This window comes from Oncorhynchus nerka, linkage group LG24 (genome assembly GCF_034236695.1).
Source record: "Oncorhynchus nerka isolate Pitt River linkage group LG24, Oner_Uvic_2.0, whole genome shotgun sequence".
Classification (NCBI taxonomy): domain Eukaryota; kingdom Metazoa; phylum Chordata; class Actinopteri; order Salmoniformes; family Salmonidae; genus Oncorhynchus; species Oncorhynchus nerka.
In genome coordinates, this window is record NC_088419.1 from 3,600,784 (window position 1) to 3,624,092 (window position 23,309).

The 23,309-nt window shown below is 45.9% G+C and overlaps 1 protein-coding gene across 3 annotated transcripts in view; it reads left to right on the forward strand.

Annotated features, from left to right (window-relative positions):
• Window positions 1-18,573: 18,573 nt before the first annotated feature.
• The window catches only part of LOC135564272 (serine/threonine-protein kinase Sgk1-like), an 11,005-nt gene continuing 6,269 nt past the window's right edge, over window positions 18,574-23,309 (forward strand). The window contains exons 1-5 of one of the 3 annotated variants that reach the window (XM_065008549.1): window positions 18,574-18,730; window positions 20,976-21,054; window positions 21,656-21,734; window positions 22,766-22,954; window positions 23,141-23,272. In XM_065008549.1, the coding sequence (XP_064864621.1) occupies window positions 18,706-18,730; window positions 20,976-21,054; window positions 21,656-21,734; window positions 22,766-22,954; window positions 23,141-23,272 (504 nt within the window). In that variant the 5' untranslated portion in view covers window positions 18,574-18,705. Of the gene's footprint in view, window positions 18,731-19,569; window positions 19,787-20,221; window positions 20,643-20,975; window positions 21,055-21,655; window positions 21,735-22,765; window positions 22,955-23,140; window positions 23,273-23,309 lie in introns of those variants that run through there. The other 2 variants (XM_065008550.1, XM_065008548.1) reach the window with 2 other exon arrangements.

The window sequence follows — 23,309 nt, forward strand, 5'->3', positions numbered from 1 at the left end:
AGCCTGTCCCTGTTAGACCAGGGCCCGTAGATCAGATATATATGGGATATCTGCCTATCCCTGTTAGACCAGGGCCCGTAGATCAGATATATATGAGATATCAACCTGTCCCCGTTAGACCAGGGCCCGTAGATCAGATATATATGGGATATCAGCCTGTCCCTGTTAGACCAGGGCCCGTAGATCAGATATATATGGGATATCAGCCTGTCCCTGTTACACCAGGGCCCGTAGATCAGATATATATGGGATATCAGCCTGTCCCTGTTAGACCAGGGCCCGTAAATCAGATATATATGGTATATCAGCCTGTCCCTGTTAGACCAGGGCCCGTAGATCAGATATATATGGGATATCAGCCTGTCCCCGTTAGACCAGGGCCCGTAGATCAGATATATATGGGATATCAGCCTCTCCCCATTAGACCAGGGCCCGTAGATCAGATATATATGGGATATCAGCCTGCCCCTGTTAGACCACGGCCCGTAGATCAGATATATATGGGATATCAGCCTGTCCCTGTTAGACCAGGGCCCGTAGATCAGATATATATCGGATATCACCCTGTCCCTGATTGACCAGGTCCCGTAGATCAGATATATATGGGATATCAGCCTGTCCCTGTTAGACCAGGGCCCGTAGATCAGATATATATGAGATATCAACCTGTCCCTGTTAGACCAGGGCCCGTAGATCAGATATATATGAGATATCAACCTGTCCCCGTTAGACCAGGGCCCGTAGATCAGATATATATTGGATATCAGCCTGTCGCTTTTAGACCAGGGCCCGTAGATCAGATATATATATCGGATATCAGCCTGTCCCCGTTAGACCAGGGCCCGTAGATCAGATATATATGAGATATCAAGCTGTCCCCGTTAGACCAGGGCCCGTAGATCAGATATATATGGGATATCACCCTGTCCCTGATTGACCAGGGCCCGTAGATCATATATATATATCGGATATCAGCCTGTCCGCGTTAGACCAGGGCCCGTAGATCAGATATATATGGGATATCAGCCTGTCCCCGTTAGACCAGGGCCCGTTGATCAGATATATATGGGTTATCAGCCTGTCCCTGTTACACCAGGGCTCGTAGATCAAATATATATGGTATATCAGCCTGTCCCTGTTAGACCAGGGCCCGTAGATCAGATATATATGAGATATCAACCTGTCCCCGTTAGACCAGGGCCCGTAGATCAGATATATATTGGATATCAGCCTGTCCCTTTTAGACCAGGGCCCGTAGATCAGATATATATATCGGATATCACCCTGTCCCTGATTGACCAGGTCCCGTAGATCAGATATATATGGGATATCAGCCTGTCCCTGTTAGACCAGGGCCCGTAGATCAGATATATATGAGATATCAACCTGTCCCCGTTAGACCAGGGCCCGTAGATCAGATATATATTGGATATCAGCCTGTCCCTTTTAGACCAGGGCCCGTAGATCAGATATATATATCGGATATCAGCCTGTCCCCGTTAGACCAGGGCCCGTAGATCAGATATATATGAGATATCAAGCTGTCCCCGTTAGACCAGGGCCCGTAGATCAGATATATATGGGATATCACCCTGTCCCTGATTGACCAGGGCCCGTAGATCATATATATATATCGGATATCAGCCTGTCCGCGTTAGACCAGGGCCCGTAGATCAGATATATATGGGATATCAGCCTGTCCCCGTTAGACCAGGGCCCGTTGATCAGATATATATGGGTTATCAGCCTGTCCCTGTTACACCAGGGCTCGTAGATCAAATATATACGGTATATCAGCCTGTCCCTGTTAGACCAGGGCCCGTAGATCAGATATATATGGGATATCACCCTGTCCCTGTTAGACCAGGGCCCGTAGATCAGATATATATGCTATATCAGCCTATCCCTGTTAGACCAGATCCCGTAGATCAGATATATATCGGATATCACCCTGTACCTGATTGACCAGGGCCCGTAGATCAGATATATATGGGATATCAGCCTGTCCCCGTTAGACCAGGGCCCGTAGATCAGATATATAAGGGATATCAGCCTGTCCCTGTTAGACCAGGGCCCGTAGATCAGATATATATGAGATATCAACCTGTCCCCGTTAGACCAGGGCCCGTAGATCAGATATATATGGGATATCAGCCTGTCCCCGTTAGACCAGGGCCCGTAGATCAGATATATATGGGATATCAGCCTGTCCCTGTTAGACCAGGGCCCGTAGATCAGATATATATGAGATATCAACCTGTCCCCGTTAGACCAGGGCCCGTAGATCAGATATATATGGGATATCACCCTGTCCCTGTTAGACCAGGGCCCGTAGATCAGATATATATGGGATATCACCCTGTCCCTGTTAGACCAGGGCCCGTAGATCAGATATATATCGGATATCACCCTGTCCCTGTTAGACCAGGGCCCGTAGATCAGATATATATCGGATATCAGCCTGTCCCCGTTAGACCAGGGCCTGTAGATCAGATATATATGGGATATCAGCCTGTCCCTGTTAGACCAGGGCCCGTTGATCAGATATATATGAGATATCAACCTGTCCCCGTTAGACCAGGGCCCGTAGATCAGATATATATGGGATATCAGCCTGTCCCTGTTAGACCAGGGCCCGTAGATCAGATATATATGCTATATCAGCCTGTCCCTGTTAGACCAGGGCCCGTAGATCAGATATATATTGGATATCACCCTGTCCCTGATTGACCAGGGCCCGTAGATCAGATATATATGGGATATCAGCCTGTCCCCGTTAGACCAGGGCCCGTAGATCAGATATATATGGGATATCAGCCTGTCCCTGTTAGACCAAGGCCCGTAGATCAGATATATATGGGATATCAGCCTGTCCCTGTTAGACCAAGGCCCGTAGATCAGATATATATCGGATATCAGCCTGTTCCTGTTAGACCAGGACCCGTAGATCAGATATATATGGGATATCAGCCTGTCCCTGCTAGACCAGGGCCCGTAGATCAGATATATATGAGATATCAACCTGTCCCCGTTAGACCAGCGCCCGTAGATCAGATATATATGGGATATCAGCCTGTCCCTGTTAGACCAGGGCCCGTAGATCAGATATATATGGGATATCAGCCTGTCCCTGTTAGACCAGGGCCCGTAGATCAGATATATATGGGATATCAGCCTGTCCCTGTTAGACCAGGGCCCGTAGATCAGATATATATGGGATATCAGCCTGTCCCTGTTAGACCAGGGCCCGTAGATCAGATATATATGGGATATCAGCCTATCCCTGTTAGACCAGGGCCCGTAGATCAGATATATATGAGATATCAACCTGTCCCCGTTAGACCAGGGCCCGTAGATCAGATATATATGGGATATCAGCCTGTCCCTGTTAGACCAGGGCCCGTAGATCAGATATATATGGGATATCAGCCTGTCCCTGTTAGACCAGGGCCCGTAGATCAGATATATATGGGATATCAGCCTGTCCCTGTTAGACCAGGGCCCGTAGATCAGATATATATGGGATATCAGCCTGTCCCCGTTAGACCAGGGCCCGTAGATCAGATATATATGGGATATCAGCCTCTCCCCATTAGACCAGGGCCCGTAGATCAGATATATATGGGATATCAGCCTGCCCCTGTTAGACCAGGGCCCGTAGATCAGATATATATGGGATATCAGCCTGTCCCTGTTAGACCAGGGCCCGTAGATCAGATATATATCGGATATCACCCTGTCCCTGATTGACCAGGGCCCGTAGATCAGATATATATGGGATATCAGCCTGTCCCTGTTAGACCAGGGCCCGTAGATCAGGTATATATGAGATATCAACCTGTCCCCGTTAGACCAGGGCCCGTAGATCAGATATATATGGGATATCAGCCTGTCCCTGTTAGACCAGGGCCCGTAGATCAGATATATATGGGATATCAGCCTGTCCCTGTTAGACCAGGGCCTGTAGATCAGATATATATGGGATATCAGCCTGTCCCTGTTAGACCAGGGCCCGTAGATCAGATATATATATAGGATATTACCTTGTCTCTGTTAGACCAGGGCCCGTAGATCAGATATATATGGGATATCAGCCTGTCCCCGTTAGACCAGGGCCCGTAGATCAGATATATATGGGATATCAGCCTCTCCCCATTAGACCAGGGCCCGTAGATCAGATATATATGGGATATCAGCCTGCCCCTGTTAGACCAGGGCCCGTAGATCAGATATATATGGGATATCAGCCTGTCCCTGTTAGAGCAGGGCCCGTAGATCAGATATATATGGGATATCAGCCTGTCCCTGTTAGACCAGGGCCCGTAGATCAGATATATATGGGATATCACCCTGTCCCTGTTAGACCAGGGCCCGTAGATCAGATATATATGGGATATCAGCCTGTCCCTGTTAGACCAGGGCCTGTAGATCAGATATATATGGGATATCAGCCTGTCCCTGTTAGACCAGGGCCCGTAGATCAGATATATATGGGATATCAGCCTGTCCCTGTTAGACCAGGGCCCGTAGATCAGATATATATGGGATATTACCTTGTCTCTGTTAGACCAGGGCCCGTAGATCAGATATATATGGGATATCAGCCTGTCCCTGTTAGACCAGGGCCCATCAGATCAGATATATATGGGATATTACCCTGCCCCTGTTAGACCAGGGCCCGTAGATCAGATATATATGGGATATTACCCTGCCCCTGTTAGGCCAGGTCCCGTGGATCAGATATACAGTGCCTTGCGAAAGTATTTGGCCCCCTTGAACTTTGCGACCTTTTGCCACATTTCAGGCTTCAAACATAAAGATATAAAACTGTATTTTTTTGTGAAGAATCAACAACAAGTGGGACACAATCATGAAGTGGAACGACATTTATTGGATATTTCAAACTTTTTTAACAAATCAAAAACTGAAAAATTGGGCGTGCAAAATTATTTGAATGACAGCCCAGGTTGCTGCTAAACAATATGTCTCGTCACACTCCTTCATGTACAATCAATAAAACTCATCATCCTGGCCACAGGCCAAATGGAGAGTGTGTGTGTGTGTGTGTGTGTGTGTGTGTGTGTGTGTGTGTGTGTGTGTGTGTGTGTGTGTGTGTGTGTGTGTGTGTGTGTGTGTGTGTGTGTGTGTGTGTGTGTGTGTGTGTGTGTGTGTGTGTGTGTGTGTGTGTGTGTTTTATGTGTTTGTTTATATGTGTGTGTGTGTGTGTGTGTGTTTGTTTATATGTGTGTGTGTGTGTGAGTCCGCCGGGACTCACTAGCTGTTCTCACACCAGCCAGGAGCTACTGACTGAGCTGTGCCTGGAGAGAGAAGTGTTGTTGTCTGTGGTGATGTTTCTCATACTGTTCGGTGGGCTATCAGGGTTCTGACCAATTAGTGGCTTTCTATCAACAAAACACTTATTCAACATGTGAAATATAGAGCCAGACATGATTCATGTCATTCTAAATATACTACATGATGTTTTAATGATGATTGAACCTAAGCGGGGAGTGATGTTGTACTGTAGATAATGGCTTTCTATCTAAATATACTACTACCAGGGAGTCATCTCGATGTTGTAATAATGGCGTAACATTGTGTCCCAAATGGAACCTTGTTCTCTATGGGCCCTGGTAGTACCAGAAGTGCACTACAAATAGGGAACAGGGTACCATTCGGTACCACCCTAGGATGATAACATGTTATGCATGTCCTTCCTTCATACACAAAGTCAGCTATAGAGGTGATATGCAACAAAGTGTCCCCAGAGAAATATAGCCTCTACCCTCTACCTTCTAAACTCTACATTTTAACCTCTACCCTCTACCTTCTAAACTCTACATTTTAACCTCTACCCTCTACCTTCCAACCTCTACATTTTAACGTCTACCTTCTACCTTCTACCTTCCAACCTCTACCTTCTAACCTCTAACCTCTACCTTCTACCCTCTACCCTCTACCTTCTACCCTCTACCCTCTACCTTCTAACCTCTACCTTCTAACCTCTACCCTCTACCTTCTACCTTCTACCCTCTACCTTCTAACCTCTACCTTCTACCTTCTAACCTCTACCCTCTACCCTCTACCTTCTACCCTCTACCTTCCAACCTCTACCTTCTACCCTCTACCGTCTAACCTCTACCGTCTAACCTCTACCTTCTACCTTCTAACCTCTACTCTCTACCTTCTAACCTCTACCTTCAACCTTACACCCTCTACCTTCTAACCTCTACCTTCTAACCTCTACCTTCTACCTTCTAACCTCTACCCTCAACTTTCTAACCTCTACCTTCTACCATCTACTTTCTAACCTCTACCTTCTACCCTCTACTTTCTAACCTCTACCTTCTACCCTCTACCTTCTAACCTTACACCCTCTACCTTCTACCCTCTACTTTCTAACCTCTACTTTCAACCTTACACCCTCTACCTTCTACCCTCTACCTTCTAACCTCTACATTTTAACCTCTACCCTCTACTTTCTAACCTCTACCTTCAACCTTACACCCTCTACCTTCTACCCTCTACCTTCTACCTTCTAACCTCTACATTTTAACCTCTACCCTCTACCTTCTAACCTCTACCTTTAACCTTCCACCCTCTACCTTCTACCCTCTACCCTCTACCTTCTACCCTCTACCTTCTACCCTCTACCTTCTACCTCCAACTTCTACCCTCTACCTTCTACCTTCTACCTTCTACCTTCCACCCTCAACCTTCCACCCTCTACCTTCTACCCTCTACCTTCTACCCCCTACCTTCTACCTTCCACCCTCAACCTTCTACCCTCTACCTTCTAACCTCTACCTTCTAACCTCTACCTTTAACCTTATACCCTCTACCTTCTACCATCTACCTCCCACCCTCTACCTTCTAACCTCTACCTTTAACCTTCTACCCTCTACCTTTAACCTTCTACCCTCTACCTTCTACTCTCTACTTTCTACCCTCTACTTCTACCTTCCACCCTCTACCTTCAATCTTCCACCCTCTACCTTCTACCTTTAACCTTCCACCCTCTACCTTCCACCCTCTACCCTCCACCCTCTACCTTCCACTCTCTACCTTCCACCCTCTACTTTCTACCCTCTACTTCTACCTTCCACCCTCTACCTTCAACCTTCCACCCTCTACCTTCTACCTTTAACCTTCCACCCTCTACCTTCCACCCTCTACCCTCCACCCTCTACCTTCCACCCTCTACCTTCCACCTTCTACCCTCTACCTTCCACCCTCTACCTTCAACCTTCCACCCTCTACCTTCTACTTTTAACCTTCCACCCTCTACCTTCCACCCTCTACCTTCCACCCTCTACCTTCCACCTTCTACCTTCTACTCTCTACCCTCTCCTTTACGCTCTACCCTCTCCTGTACCATCTACCCTCTCCACTACCTTCTACCTTCTACCCTCTCTTCTACCTTCTACCCTTTACCCTCACCTCTACATTCTAGCCCCTCTTCTACCCTCTAACCCCTAATGTCTACCATCTACCCTCTACCCGATCCTCTACATTTTACCCTCTCTTCTACCCTCTAATTTCAACCCTCTACCCTCTACCCTCCTCCCTCTACCTTTAACCTTCCACCCTCTACCTTCTACCCTCTACCTTCTAACCTCTACCTTCTACCTTCCACCTTCTACCTTCTAACCTCTACCTTTAACCTTCTAACCTCTACCTTTAACCTTCTAACCTTTACCCTCTCTTCTACCCTCCATCCCCTACCGTCTAACATCTACCCTCTACCCTCAACCTTCTCCTCTACCCTCTACGTCTACTTTCTACTCTCTTCCTTCTAACCTCTCATCTACCCTGTCCTTTATGCTCTACCTTCTACCCTCTACTCTTCCCTCTTACCTCCCCTCTACCCTCACTTAGGGAAAGGGGGGATACCTAGTCAGTTGTACAACTGAATGTATTTAACTGAAATGTGTCTTCCGCATTTAACCCAACTCCTCTGAACCCTCACCTGTACCCTCTCCCCTACCATCTACGTGTGTGTGTGTGTGTGTGTGTGTGTGTGTGTGTGTGTGTGTGTGTGTGTGTGTGTGTGTGTGTGTGTGTGTGTGTGTGTGTGTGTGTGTGTGTGTGTGTGTGTGTTTAAGGGTGTCGTCGATGACTCAAGCACAAAGACAGCATTACCGGTCTTTTCACTCACTGTTTAGTGGCACCTTTAGTCTGACTCGCCATCAACACACACACACACACGGATGAATAAACCAACGTCATCTGGGCCTGACTGGACTATACACCATCGCGTGTGTGTGTTATGCAACCTTAAAGTGGCATTGTGTTGGTGCCAAGGCCGCTTACACACATTATATTGGTGCCAAGGCCTCTTACACACATTAAATTGGTCCCAAGGCCCCTTACACACATGGGCCCCTTCCTTTAACAAGGCATAGAGGGGAAGACGGGCCACTCCACTCTCAATGGGACACACACACACACACACACACACTATGAGGCTTCCTCCCATCCAGTGCCATCCATGGTGTCAACAGGGAAAGGGTCCAGGAGAGAACCTCCAGTAGGCTTCCATACCCTTTCTCATCTCTCTCTCTACCTCACTGTCTCTGTCTCTGTCTCTCTACTTCACTGTCTCTGTCTCTACCTCACTCTCTCTGTCTCTCTACCTCACTGTCTCTGTCTCTGAATCTGTCTCTCTAACGCACTGTCTCTGTCTCTCTCTCTCTCTCTCTCTCTCTCTCTCTCTCTCTCTCCCTCTCTCTCTCTCTCTCTCTCTACATCACTGTCTCTTTCTGTCTCTCTACCTCACTGTCTCTGTCTCTCTACCTCACTGTCTCTGTCTCTGAATCTGTCTCTCTAACTCACTGTCTCTGTCTCTCTCTACCTCACTGTCTCTGTCTCTCTCTCTCTCTCTCTCTCTCTCTCTACCTCACTGTCTCTACCTCACTGTCTCTGTCTCTGTCTCTGTCTCTCTCTCTCTCTCTCTCTCTCTCTCTCTACCTCACTGTCTCTGTCTCTCTAACTCACTGTCTCTGTCTCTCTCTCTCTCTCTCTCTCTCTCTCTCTCTCTCTCTACATCACTGTCTCTGTCTCTGTCTCTCTCTACCTCACTGTCTCTCTCTCTCTCTCTCTCTCTACCTCACTGTCTCTACCTCACTGTCTCTGTCTCTGAATCTGTCTCTCTAACTCACTGTCTCTGCCTCTCTCTCTCTCTCTCTCTCTCTACCTCACTGTCTCTACCTCACTGTCTCTGTCTCTGTCTCTGTCTCTCTCTCTCTCTCTACATCACTGTCTCTTTCTGTCTCTCTACCTCACTGTCTCTGTCTCTCTACCTCACTGTCTCTGTCTCTGAATCTGTCTCTCTAACTCACTGTCTCTGCCTCTCTCTCTCTCTCTCTCTCTCTCTACATCACTGTCTCTGTCTCTGTCTCTGTCTCTCTCTACCTCACTGTCTCTGTCTCTCTCTCTCTCTCTCTCTCTCTCTCTACCTCACTGTCTCTACCTCACTGTCTCTGTCTCTCTCTCTCTCTCTCTCTCTACATCACTGTCTCTGTCTCTGTGTCTGTCTCTCTCTCTCTCTCTCTCTCTCTACCTCACTGTCTCTACCTCACTGTCTCTGTCTCTCTCTCTCTCTACATCACTGTCTCTGTCTCTGTGTCTGTCTCTCTCTCTCTCTCTCTCTCTCTCTCTCTCTCTCTCTCTCTCTCTCTCTCTCTCTCTCTCTCTCTCTCTCTCTCCCATACCCTTCTCCCTCTTCTCTCTCTTGCTCTTTTCTCTCTCTCACATACCCTTCTCTCTCTCTCTTCTCTCTCTTTCCCATACCCTTCTGTCTCTTCTTCTTCTCTCTTGGTCTGGACTACACCTACTATTGACTGTGAAACAGAAGCAGTGCATATCAGGCTGATGGGTAAGATTGACCATAATGTGTATTACTTTACCATCACTACTTTACCATTACTTAACTATGCTAGCAGGTATACTTATCAACTTTACCATCACTTCACCATCACTTTAACCATCACTTTACAATCACATCACTATAACCATCACTTTACAATCACCTCACCATCACCATCACTATAACCATCACTTTACAATCACTTCACCATCACCATCACTTTACCATCACTTCACCATCACTTTACAATCACTTCACCATCACTTTAACCATCACTTTATAATCCACTCCTGATCCAGGAGACACATATTTTGGTGCCGTTCGGGCAGGGGTGAGTGCTGGTTGGGCTTTCTAGGTGTCGCTGCCCCGATGAACATATATTTGGTGTAGTGAAGCCCCAACGTGGATGTTTTTGTCTGTTTAGTGCAGTGTCCTCCCAGTTGTGTCTGTTTAGTGCAGTGTCCTCCCAGCAGTGTCTGTTTAGTGCAGTGTCCTCCCAGTTGTGTATGTTTAGTGCAGTGTCCTCCCAGTTGTGTCTGTTTAGTGCAGTGTCCTCCCAGTTGTGTCTGTTTAGTGCAGTGTCCTCCCAGGTGTGTCTGTTTAGTGCAGTGTCCTCCCAGTTGTGTCTGTTTAGTGCAGTGTCCTCCCAGTTGTGTCTGTTTAGTGCAGTGTCCTCCCAGTTGTGTCTGTTTAGTGCAGTGTCCTCCCAGTTGTGTCTGTTTAGTGCAGTGTCCTCCCAGTTGTGTCTGTTTAGTGCAGTGTCCTCACAGTTGTGTCTGTTTAGTGCAGTGTCCTCCCAGTTGTGTCTGTTTAGTGCAGTGTCCTCCCAGTTGTGTCTGTTTAGTGCAGTGTCCTCCCAGTTGTGTCTGTTTAGTGCAGTGTCCTCCCAGTTGTGCCGGTTTAGTGCAGTGTCCTCCCAGTTGTGTCTGTTTAGTGCAGTGTCCTCCCAGTTGTGTCTGTTTAGTGCAGTGTCCTCACAGTTGTGTCTGTTTAGTGCAGTGTCCTCCCAGTTGTGTCTGTTTAGTGCAGTGTCCTCCCAGTTGTGTCTGTTTAGTGCAGTGTCCTCCCAGTTGTGTCTGTTTAGTGCAGTGTCCTCCCAGTTGTGCCGGTTTAGTGCAGTGTCCTCCCAGTTGTGCCGGTTTAGTGCAGTGTCCTCCCAGTTGTGTCTGTTTAGTGCAGTGTCCTCCCAGTTGTGTCTGTTTAGTGCAGTGTCCTCCCAGTTGTGTCTGTTTAGTGCAGTGTCCTCCCAGTTGTTGGAGGTGTTTTATTTTGCTCGCCTGGGAGGACGCGACCCGTTTTGGGAGGTGTGAGTTGGGCATCCGGATGACATGGCCTGTCCATGGGAGTTGGTGCTGTGTTATAGCTGTCCATGGGACTTGGTGCTGTGTTATAGCTGTCCATGGGACTTGGTGCTGTCTATAGCTGTCCATGGGACTTGGTGCTGTGTTATAGCTGTCCATGGGACTTGGTGCTGTGTTATAGCTGTCCATGGGAGTTGGTGCTGTGTTATAACTGTCCATGGGACTTGGTTCTGTGTTATAACTGTCCATGGGACTTGGTTCTGTGTTATAGCTGTCCATGGGACTTGGTGCTGTGTTATAACTGTCCATGGGACTTGGTGCTGTGTTATAGCTGTCCATGGGACTTGGTGCTGTGTTATAGCTGTCCATGGGACTTGGTGCTGTGTTATAACTGTCCATGGGACTTGGTTCTGTGTTATAACTGTCCATGGGACTTGGTGCTGTGTTATAGCTGTCCATGGGACTTGGTGCTGTGTTATAACTGTCAATGGGACTTGGTGCTGTGTTATAGCTGTCCATGGGACTTGGTGCTGTGTTATAACTGTCCATGGGAGTTGGTGCTGTGTTATAGCTGTCCATGGGAGTTGGTGCTGTGTTATAACTGTCCATGGGAGTTGGTGCTGTGTTATAACTGTCCATGGGAGTTGTGCTGTGTTATAGTTGTCCATGGGAGTTGGTGCTGTGTTATAGCTGTCCATGGGAGTTGGTGCTGTGTTATAGCTGTCCATGGGAGTTGGTGCTGTGTTATAGCTGTCCATGGGAGTTGGTGCTGTGTTATAGCTGTCCATGGGAGTTGGTGCTGTGTTATAACTGTCCATGGGAGTTGGTGCTGTGTTATAGCTGTCCATGGGACTTGGTGCTGTGTTATAGCTGTCCATGGGAGTTGGTGCTGTGTTATAGCTGTCCATGGGACTTGGTGCTGTGTTATAGCTGTCCATGGGACTTGGTGCTGTGTTATAGCTGTCCATGGGAGTTGGTGCTGTGTTATAGCTGTCCATGGGACTTGGTGCTGTGTTATAGCTGTCCATGGGACTTGGTGCTGTGTTATAGCTGTCCATGGGAGTTGGTGCTGTGTTATAGTTGTGGTGAAGCTGTTTCCAGTATGTATTGCTACTGCATTAGCCAAGTTCCAGTATGTGCTGGTACTGTGTTAGCCAGGTTCCAGTATGTGCTGGTACTGCATTAGCCAGGATCCAGTATGTGCTGGTACTGCGTTAGTCAGGTTCCGGTATGTGCTGGTACTGCGTTAGCCAGGTTCCAGTATGTGCTGGTACTGCGTTAGCCAGGTTCCAGTACTTTTTGGCTGGTAGAGCAGGGCTTACCAAACGTTTTCACTCAGGCCACCCTTCTAGCATTGGGGAACATGCCACTCCCTGTGCCCTCAGATGAGGTCCTTTATCTACTGACCCAGAGTCAGATGAGGTCCTTTATCTACTGACCCAGAGTCAGATTAACTCCTTTATCTACTGACCCAGAGTCAGATGAGGTCCGTTATCTAATGACCCAGAGTCAGATGAGGTCCGTTATCTACTGACCCAGAGTCAGATGAGGTCCTTTATCTACTGACCCAGAGTCAGATGAGGCCCTTTATCTACTGACCCAGAGTCAGATGAGGTCCTTTATCTACTGACCCAGAGTCAGATGAGGCCCTTTATCTACTGACCCAGAGTCAGATGAGGTCCTTTATCTACTGACCCAGAGTCAGATGAGGTCCGTTATCTACTGACCCAGAGTCAGATGAGGTCCTTTATCTACTGACCCAGAGTCAGATGAGGTCCTTTATCTACTGACCCAGAGTCAATTGAACTCCTTTATCTGCTGACCCAGAGTCAGATGAGGTCCTTTATCTACTGACCCAGAGTCAGATGAGGTCCTTTATCTACTGACCCAGAGTCAGATGAGGTCCTTTATCTACTGACCCAGAGTCAGATGAGGCCCTTTATCTACTGACCCAGAGTCAGATGAGGTCCTTTATCTACTGACCCAGAGTCAGATGAGGTCTGTTATCTACTGACCCAGAGTCAGATGAAGTCCTTTATCTACTGACCCAGAGTCAGATGAGGTCCTTTATCTACTGACCCAGAGTCACATGAGGCTCTTTATCTAGTGACCCAGAGTCAGATGAGGCTCTTTATCTACTGACCCAGAGTCAGATGAACTCCTGGATACCAGTTTTTATGTCTCTGCGTCTAGTATAAAGTAAGTTAGAGGTAGTTTCGCGAGCCAATGCTAACTAGCGTTAGCGTAACGACTGGAGGTCTATGATACCTGCTAGCATGCTAGTAGATACCCATAGACTTCCAATCATTGCTCTAACGTTATTATTTATTAACTCAATTAGGGGTTTCATCTTAATCTTGAAAGTTGTCATTTATAAATGTGCATCAGCAGTTTCTCTTGTCATGTCATTGCAGATCTTTTTTTTTAAATGTATGTCTTTATTTCACCTTTATTTAACCAGGTAGGCTAGTTGAGAACACCTTTATTTAACCAGGTAGGCTAGTTGAGAACACCTTTATTTAACCAGGTAGGCTAGTTGAGAACACCTTTATTTAACCAGGTAGGCTAGTTGAGAACACCTTTATTTAACCAGGTAGGCTAGTTGAGAACACCTTTATTTAACCAGGTAGGCTAGTTGAGAACACCTTTATTTAACCAGGTAGGCTAGTTGAGAACACCTTTATTTAACCAGGTAGGCTAGTTGAGAACACCTTTATTTAACCAGGTAGGCTAGTTGAGAACACCTTTATTTAACCAGGTAGGCTAGTTGAGAACACCTTTATTTAACCAGGTAGGCTAGTTGAGAACACCTTTATTTAACCAGGTAGGTTAGTTGAGAACACCTTTATTTAACCAGGTAGGCTAGTTGAGAACACCTTTATTTAACCAGGTAGGCTAGTTGAGAACACCTTTATTTAACCAGGTAGGCTAGTTGAGAACACCTTTATTTAACCAGGTAGGCTAGTTGAGAACACCTTTATTTAACCAGGAAGGCTAGTTGAGAACACCTTTATTTAACCAGGTAGGCAAGTTGAGAACACCTTTATTTAACCAGGTAGGCTAGTTGAGAACACCTTTATTTAACCAGGTAGGTTAGTTGAGAACACCTTTATTTAACCAGGTAGGCTAGTTGAGAACACCTTTATTTAACCAGGTAGGCTAGTTGAGAACACCTTTATTTAACCAGGTAGGCTAGTTGAGAACACCTTTATTTAACCAGGTAGGTTAGTTGAGAACACCTTTATTTAACCAGGTAGGCTAGTTGAGAACACCTTTATTTAACCAGGTAGGCTAGTTGAGAACACCTTTATTTAACCAGGTAGGCTAGTTGAGAACACCTTTATTTAACCAGGTAGGCTAGTTGAGAACACCTTTATTTAACCAGGTAGGCTAGTTGAGAACACCTTTATTTAACCAGGTAGGCTAGTTGAGAACACCTTTATTTAACCAGGTAGGCTAGTTGAGAACACCTTTATTTAACCAGGTAGGCTAGTTGAGAACACCTTTATTTAACCAGGTAGGCAAGTTGAGAACACCTTTATTTAACCAGGTAGGTTAGTTGAGAACACCTTTATTTAACCAGGTAGGCTAGTTGAGAACACCTTTATTTAACCAGGTAGGCTAGTTGAGAACACCTTTATTTAACCAGGTAGGCTAGTTGAGAACACCTTTATTTAACCAGGTAGGTTAGTTGAGAACACCTTTATTTAACCAGGTAGGCTAGTTGAGAACACCTTTATTTAACCAGGTAGGCTAGTTGAGAACACCTTTATTTAACCAGGTAGGCTAGTTGAGAACACCTTTATTTAACCAGGTAGGCTAGTTGAGAACACCTTTATTTAACCAGGTAGGCTAGTTGAGAACACCTTTATTTAACCAGGTAGGCTAGTTGAGAACACCTTTATTTAACCAGGTAGGCTAGTTGAGAACACCTTTATTTAACCAGGTAGGCTAGTTGAGAACACCTTTATTTAACCAGGTAGGTTAGTTGAGAACACCTTTATTTAACCAGGTAGGCTAGTTGAGAACACCTTTATTTAACCAGGTAGGCTAGTTGAGAACACCTTTATTTAACCAGGTAGGCTAGTTGAGAACACCTTTATTTAACCAGGTAGGCTAGTTGAGAACACCTTTATTTAACCAGGTAGGCTAGTTGAGAACACCTTTATTTAACCAGGTAGGCTAGTTGAGAACACCTTTATTTAACCAGGTAGGCTAGTTGAGAACACCTTTATTTAACCAGGTAGGTTAGTTGAGAACACCTTTATTTAACCAGGTAGGCTAGTTGAGAACACCTTTATTTAACCAGGTAGGTTAGTTGAGAACACCTTTATTTAACCAGGTAGGCTAGTTGAGAACACCTTTATTTAACCAGGTAGGTTAGTTGAGAACACCTTTATTTAACCAGGTAGGCTAGTTGAGAACACCTTTATTTAACCAGGTAGGTTAGTTGAGATCACCTTTATTTAACCAGGTAGGTTAGTTGAGAACACCTTTATTTAACCAGGTAGGTTAGTTGAGAACACCTTTATTTAACCAGGTAGGCTAGTTGAGAACACCTTTATTTAACCAGGTAGGTTAGTTGAGAACACCTTTATTTAACCAGGTAGGTCAGTTGAGAACAAATTCTCATTTACAACTGTGACCTGGCCAAGATAAAGTAAAGCAGTTCGACACATTCAACACCACAGAGTTACACATGGAATAAACAAACATACAGTCAATAATACAGTAGAAAAGTATATATACAGTGAGTGCAAATGAGGTGAGATAAGGGAGGTAAGGCAGTAAAATAGGCCATGTGGCGAAGTAATTACGATATAGCAATTAAACACTGGAGTGATAGATACGCAGAAGATGAATGTGCAAGTAGAGATACTGGGGTGCAAAGGAGCAAGATAAATAAATAAATACAGTATGGGGATGAGGTAGTTGGATGGGCTGTTTACAGATGGGCTATTTACAGATGGGCTATGTACAGGTGCAGTGATCTGTGAGCTGCTCTGACAGCAGTTGCTTGAAGTTAGTGAGGGAGATATGAGTCTCCAGCTTCAGTGATTTTTGCAATTTGTTCCAGTCATTTGCAGCAGAGAACTGGAATGAAAGGCAGCCAAAGGAAGAATTGGCTTTGGGGGTGACAGTGAGATATACCTGCTGGAGCGCGTGTTGTGGGTGGGTGCTGCTATGGTGACCAGTGAGCTGAGATAAGGTGGGGCTTTACCTAGCAGAGACTTGTAGATGACCTGGAGCCAGTGGGTTTAGCGACGAGTATGAAGCGAGGGCTAGCCAACGAGAGTGTACAGGTTGCAGTGGTGGGTAGTATATGGGGTTTTGGTGACAAAACGGATGGCACTATGATAGACTGCATCCAGTTTGCTGAGTAGAGTGTTGGAGGCTATTTTGTAAATGACATCGCCCAAGTCGAGGATCGGTAGGATAGTCCGTTTTACGAGGGTATGTTTGGCAGCATGAGTGAAGAATGCTTTGTTGAGAAATAGGAAGCCAATTCTAGGTTTAATTTTGGATTGGAGATGTTTAATGTGAGTCTGGAAGGAGAGTTTACAGTCTAACCAGACACCTAAGTATTTGTAGTTGTCCACGTATTCTAAGTCAGAGCCGTCCAGAGTAGTGATGTTGGACAGGCGGGTAAGTACAGGTAGCGATCGGTTGAAGAGCATGCATTTAGTTTTACTTGCATTGAAGAGCAGTTGGAGGCCACGGAAGGAGAGTTGTATGGCATTGAAGCTCGTCTGGAGGTTAGTTAGCACAGTGTCCAAAGAAGGGCCAGAAGTATACAGAATGGTGTCATCTGCGTAGAGGTGGATCAAAGAATCACCAGCAGCGAGAGCGACATCATTGACGAATACAGAGAAGAGAGTCTGCCTGATAATTTAACCCTGTGGCGCCCCCATAGAGACTGCCAGAGGTTCGGACAACAGGCCCTCCGATATGACACACTGAACCCTATCAGAGAAGTAGTTGGTGAAACAGGCGAGGCAGTCATTTGAGAAACCAAGGCTGTCGAGTCTGCCGATGAGGATGTGGTGATTGACAGAGTCGAAAGCCTTGGCCAGGTCGATGGAGACGGCTGCACAGTAATGTCTCTTATCGATGGCGGTTATGGTGTCATTTAGGACCTTGAGCGTGGCTGAAGTGCACCCATGACCAGCTCGGAAACCAGATTGCATAGCGGAGAAGGTACGGTGGGATTCGAATTGGACAGTGATCTGTTTGTTAACTTGGCTTTCGAAGACTTTAGAAAGGCAGGGTAGGATAGATATAGGTCTGTAACAGTTTGGGTCTAGAGTGTCTCCCCCAGGGGGCTTGGGCAAGTTGCTATGGGGGGGGGGGGGGGTGCAGGGCAGTTGACCGGGGTAGGGGTAGCCAGGTGGAAAGCATGGCCAGCAGTGGAAAAAATGCTTCTTGAAATTCTCAATTATCGTGGCTTTATCGGTAGTGACAGTGTTTCCTAGCCTCAGTGCAGTGGGCAGCTGGGAGGAGGTGCTCTTATTCTCCATGGACTTTACAGACCTTACAGAGTTAACCCGAACGAACCTTAGCCATTCGGAATGAATGCTTAAACTTACATTTTAGTTTAATTTTCGCAGAGTTTGACTGACTGCTAAGATTTGGCACCACATGGCATAATTAAAATGTCAAGTCATGGCATAATTAAAATGTCAAGTCATGGCAAAATTAAAATGTCAAGTCATGGCATAATTAAAATGTCAAGTCATGGCATAATTGTGTTAATGTAGTTTAAGCATTCGGTTGTGCTGTACACAATATCATTAATTAAGTAGCCTTAACCATTGGCATTTTATTGCTTTGAAATGTATAGGAATGAAGGATGTAGGTTGTCAGTCTGGTGTAGAAGGATTGTTCTACTCTGTTATATCACCAGCTGGGTGTTCTGTGTGCAAGGACTTTCGAAGATTCGTTTTATTTCTAGCATGGTGGTGGTAAATGGTGTTTCATGAACAAAGGAAACATATTTTCTCAGTTTTTGTCCATCTTCTCCACATTAAATCGAGTTAAGGAGTAATTTAGATTTTTTTTTTGTTGCCTTTATTTAACTTGGTAAGTCAGTTAAAGAACAAAATCGTATTTACAATGACGGCCTACCAAAAGGCAAAAGGCCTCCTGCAGGGACGGGGGCTGGGATTAAAAATATATAAAATATGTAAATCAAAGCCTTTGTAGCAGAGAATGTTTTATATACGGAGGACATCTATCAGTAAATGCCCTGTTGGATCCACATGTTTTATATACAAACCGTCCACGGAGGACACCAGTATCGCTGCTTGGTACTACATTCCCTTTGGATGGTAAGATGAAACAACTCAATATCGCCATCTGCCGGGGTTTTTCGGTGAACCGGTTTTAAACACGGTTTGTTAAATAATGTGGAGCTGATAAGAGGTCTTGTTTAAGCTCTCGAGGCTCTCAACGAAAACTTTCTTTCTTTCCCACCTCTACTTGTTGAGTCAGTCCGTTGCTCTGATCTGCTCTGGGGGAAATAGGTAACATGATAAGATGAGGACCACTACGGAACTAAAAGGTTGGTGTCGAAAAGGAAAAGTGATTTGAATGATTGCCTCGGGCTTGTTGATAGTTGTGGATCTTAACTTTCTTACTCCTTTCTATGAAACGTTTCTGCTAACATCTGAGATAGTTTTTCTGTTGCTATGACCTCTATGCTATATCTCTGTCCTGGATCCACTATTGTTTTATTAACTTGGGTATTAACATGAACATCGATTGATTGGGGATTAAACGAATACTTCTGACCCGAAAATCTATTTGAAAAAGATGCGTGTTGCATATGCGAACAGCTGTTAGGCAAAGGTAGCATGACATATATTCCAGCCGAGTGATATTCTCTCTTCAATGTCACTCGAAATTACAGTTTTTTTTTTCCCTCCATCTTTAATCTGAAGGATAAACTTTCTCTGTCTCGGCCCTGGCCTAGGATTGAAGGCATGACCGAGGAAAGTAAATGATTTAGGCGAGATACCAGGTGAAGTCGTTATGAAACCCTCCCAAACTGAGACAGACAGCCAGCGTTGGAAATATTCCGTTATGGAAATGTGCATAACAGCACTCTGTCCCTCCTCAAAACAAAAGAACGGTTCATTACATTTCATTAGTTAGTTGTTATATCATCACAATGATGGTGTTTTGTGCTTAAGACCCAGAACAATCAATGTCCTATTTATTTGACACCCGGCGTTTTTTCTCCTTCTTTGCCCTTTCCCGTTGGGTTCGTGATCTGAATGTAGGAGAGCTTGTATTTTTCCAGCGGCTTTTCTTGGCATTTGTCCGCTCAACCCCCCTCCTCCCAACCCTCTCCGCTAACGCCGCTCCTCCCTAGTCTTTTGTAGGCTATATCAGGGAACATGCGTCACCGGGAGACCCTTTTATCGAAGTTGTATTAAGAATTGTCCAGAGAGTGAAGTTGACATGACCGGAAGGATATCACTTTCTTTCTCACTGATACACCGGGCAGCTCCACGGTACAGGCTACAGGTTCCTCACTTGTCATTCTGTCTCGTGCGTTTCCCTGCGTGTGTGTGTGTCCAGGGACAACTTTCAATTATTCACACTTAACACAGAGGTAAGTCTAGGATGTAATGTGTACGTGATCGACTTTTAATTTGTTTACCGTACCAGGTTACTATAGGTTATGTTCTCGTGGTGTAAATATATTTTCATTCATATAAAATGAAGTTAGTTGTAATTTGGCAGCACATTTGGATGGCATTAGAATATATCTGTTCGGTTTTATATTAACCCTAAATACTTAGTTTACTCTCGGTCTACAATGACCATTGTAATCTGAACATGTTGCACAGCTGATGCCGGTGCTCTGGAAAATTCCTGCAACTCTTGTTTGTAATTTGCACAATAGTTCATAGTTCTTTCAGCTGGCTATGGACGTAGGACCCCCCCCCCCATTATTTTGTTACCCTGTACTCGGATGCCTATATGCCGACCTTGGGGCGCGGTAGATATCGAGCGTCCGTTTGAACGCAAACGCCTTCGTAACTGAAACGCGGACTTGTTAACCAACGTCACCGTCTACCGCGCGAAACGCATGTTTAATGCCGCATTCATGTGCCAATCGGAACTAGGAAACTCTGAAACGTCTGACTTGCAAACGGATTGTATTTAAACAGGTGACACGTTCAACGAATCAGCAAAGTATGACACTCGAACAACGCCCTCCCGGTGCGGCTCGACGTCAGGACACGTCCTTGTCGGGTCCCTCCTCTCTTTCCTGTGCTATAGAAGTAGTTCAACACAAAGCCATTTCAGTACAGTAGCGCTCTGAACTACCACAGAGCAGGAGTTTAACCCTGGGGTTTTATCAGACAGATTATAGCCTGCAACCATGACAATAATAAGAGAGAGAGACTGGTCTTTGTTGATGACCTATTCCAAAACAGGAGGACTAGGAGCTTTACTCACTGGTAGGATTACTAGAGAGAGATAATATATTTTACTGTGGGGTTTCCATCTTTTACTGTGGGTTTTACACCTTTTCTGTGGGTTTTACAACCTTTTACTGTGGGTTTTACACCTTTTACTGTGGGTTTTACACCTTTTACTGTGGGTTTTACACCTTTTACTGTGGGGTTTCCATCTTTTTCTGTGGGTTTTCCACCTTTTTCTGTGGGGTTTCCATCTTTTTCTGTGGGTTTTCCACCTTTTACTGTGGGTTTTCCACCTTTTTCTGTGGGGTTTCCATTTTTTTCTGTGGGTTTTCATGCTTTCTCCTTCTCTTTTGGTGTTCTTTCTTGCAGCTTTCATGAAACAGAGAAGAATGGGGCTGAATGACTTCATTCAGAGGTTGGCAACGAGTAACTCATTCACCTGCAAACAGTGAGTAGCTATGACCTGACTCAAAGACAAATGGAAAGCTATTACACTACTGTGTAATGTAATATAATGATCATGTAACTACTGTTTAATATGATGATGCTCATGTCTGATGATTTATGCATAGTTGTATCTGTTTTGCTTCATTAAGGAATTTCATTAGGATTGTATATTGAATAAGGCTATATCTAAATTCTCTCTCTCTCTCTCTTCCTCCTTTCTCTCTCGATCTCTCTCTCTTCCTCCTCTCTCTCTCTCTCTCTCTCTCTCCCTTTCTCTCTCTCTCTCTCTCTCTCTCCTCTCTCTCTCTCTCTCCCTCTCTCCTCTCTCTCTCTCTCTCCCTTTCTCTCTCTCTCTCTCTCTCTCTCTCTCTCTCTCTCTCTCTCTCTCTCTTCCTCCTCTCTCTCTCTCTCTCTCTTCCTCCTCTCTCTCTCTCTCTCTCTTCCTCCTCTCTCTCTCTCTCTCTCTCTCTCTCTCTCTCTCCCCCTCTCTCTCTCTCTTCCTCCTCTCTCTCTATCTCTTCCTCCTCTCTCTCTCTCTCTCTCTCTCTCTCTCTCTCTCTCTCTCTCTCTCTTCTCCCCCTCTCCTCCCCCTCTCTCTCCAGTCCTGATGTTCAGTCCATCGTCAACTTGGCTCCCCAACAACAGGAGGCTGAGCTAATGAATGCAAACCCCTCTCCTCCTGTAAGTACGGATGTATGTTTTCACTGTGTGTAAATGTACCACATTATATAATATACACCATCTTGATTTGGAAACACCTATATGCATGTTTGTTTGTGTGTCCTGTGCGTATGTCGACGTGTGTGTGTCCTGTGCGTATGTCGACGTGTGTGTGTCCTGTGCGTATGTCGACGTGTGTGTGTCCTGTGCGTATGTCGACGTGTGTGTGTCCTGTGCGTATGTCGACGTGTGTGTGTCCTGTGCGTATGTCGACGTGTGTGTGTCCTGTGCGTATGTCGACGTGTGTGTGTCCTGTGCGTATGTCGACGTGTGTGTGTAGTGTGTATGTCGACGTGTGTGTGTCCTGTGCGTATGTCGACGTGTGTGTGTAGTGTGTATATCGACGTGTGTGTGTCCTGCGCGTATGTCGACGTGTGTGTGTCCTGTGCGTATGTCGACGTGTGTGTGTCCTGTGCGTATGTCGACGTGTGTGTGTAGTGTGTATATCGACGTGTGTGTGTCCTGCGCGTATGTCGACGTGTGTGTGTCCTGTGCGTATGTCGACGCGTGTGTGTAGTGTGTATATCGACGTGTGTGTGTCCTGCGCGTATGTCGACGTGTGTGTGTGTGTGTGTCCTGCGCGTATGTCGACGTGTGTGTGTGTGTCCTGCGCGTATGTCGACGTGTGTGTGTGTGTCCTGCGCGTATGTCGACGTGTGTGTGTGTGTCCTGCGCGTATGTCGACGTGTGTGTGTGTGTCCTGCGCGTATGTCGACGTGTGTGTGTGTGTCCTGCGCGTATGTCGACGTGTGTGTGTCCTGCGCGTATGTCGACGTGTGTGTGTCCTGCGCGTATGTCGACGTGTGTGTGTGTCCTGCGCGTATGTCGACGTGTGTGTGTGCAGTGTTCAATTCTGCTGTGTTTACCTTGTAACTCAGTGTCTACTGCATTTATAGACATACTGTATGTTTAAAATGTCATCTAATCGCATCAGTCCAATACTACTGTTGTTCAGGGTGTATATGATATCTGTAACCTCCTCTCTTCTACAGCCCAGTCCCTCCCAGCAGATGAACCTGGGCCCGTCCTCCAACCCCACAGCCAAGCCCAGTGACTTCCACTTCCTGAAGGTGATAGGGAAGGGCAGCTTCGGGAAGGTCCTCCTAGCCAGGCACCGAACAGACGACCAGTTCTACGCTGTTAAGGTGCTGCAGAAGAAGGCCATCCTGAAGAAGAAAGAGGTACTTGGAAACGCACATACACACACATACACACACACAGACACAGACACACACACACACACACACACACACACACACACACACACACACACACACACACACACACACACACACACACACACAGACAGACAGACACTATGACCTATAACCTCTAACCCTGTTCCTTTTCCCTTTGTTGACCTCCAGGAGAAGCACATCATGTCAGAGAGGAACGTCCTGTTGAAGAACATTAAACACCCCTTCCTAGTGGGACTACACTACTCCTTCCAGACCGCTGATAAACTCTACTTTGTGCTGGACTACATTAACGGAGGAGAGGTGAGGAGAGACACTGATATGGAGGGAGGAAGGGGGG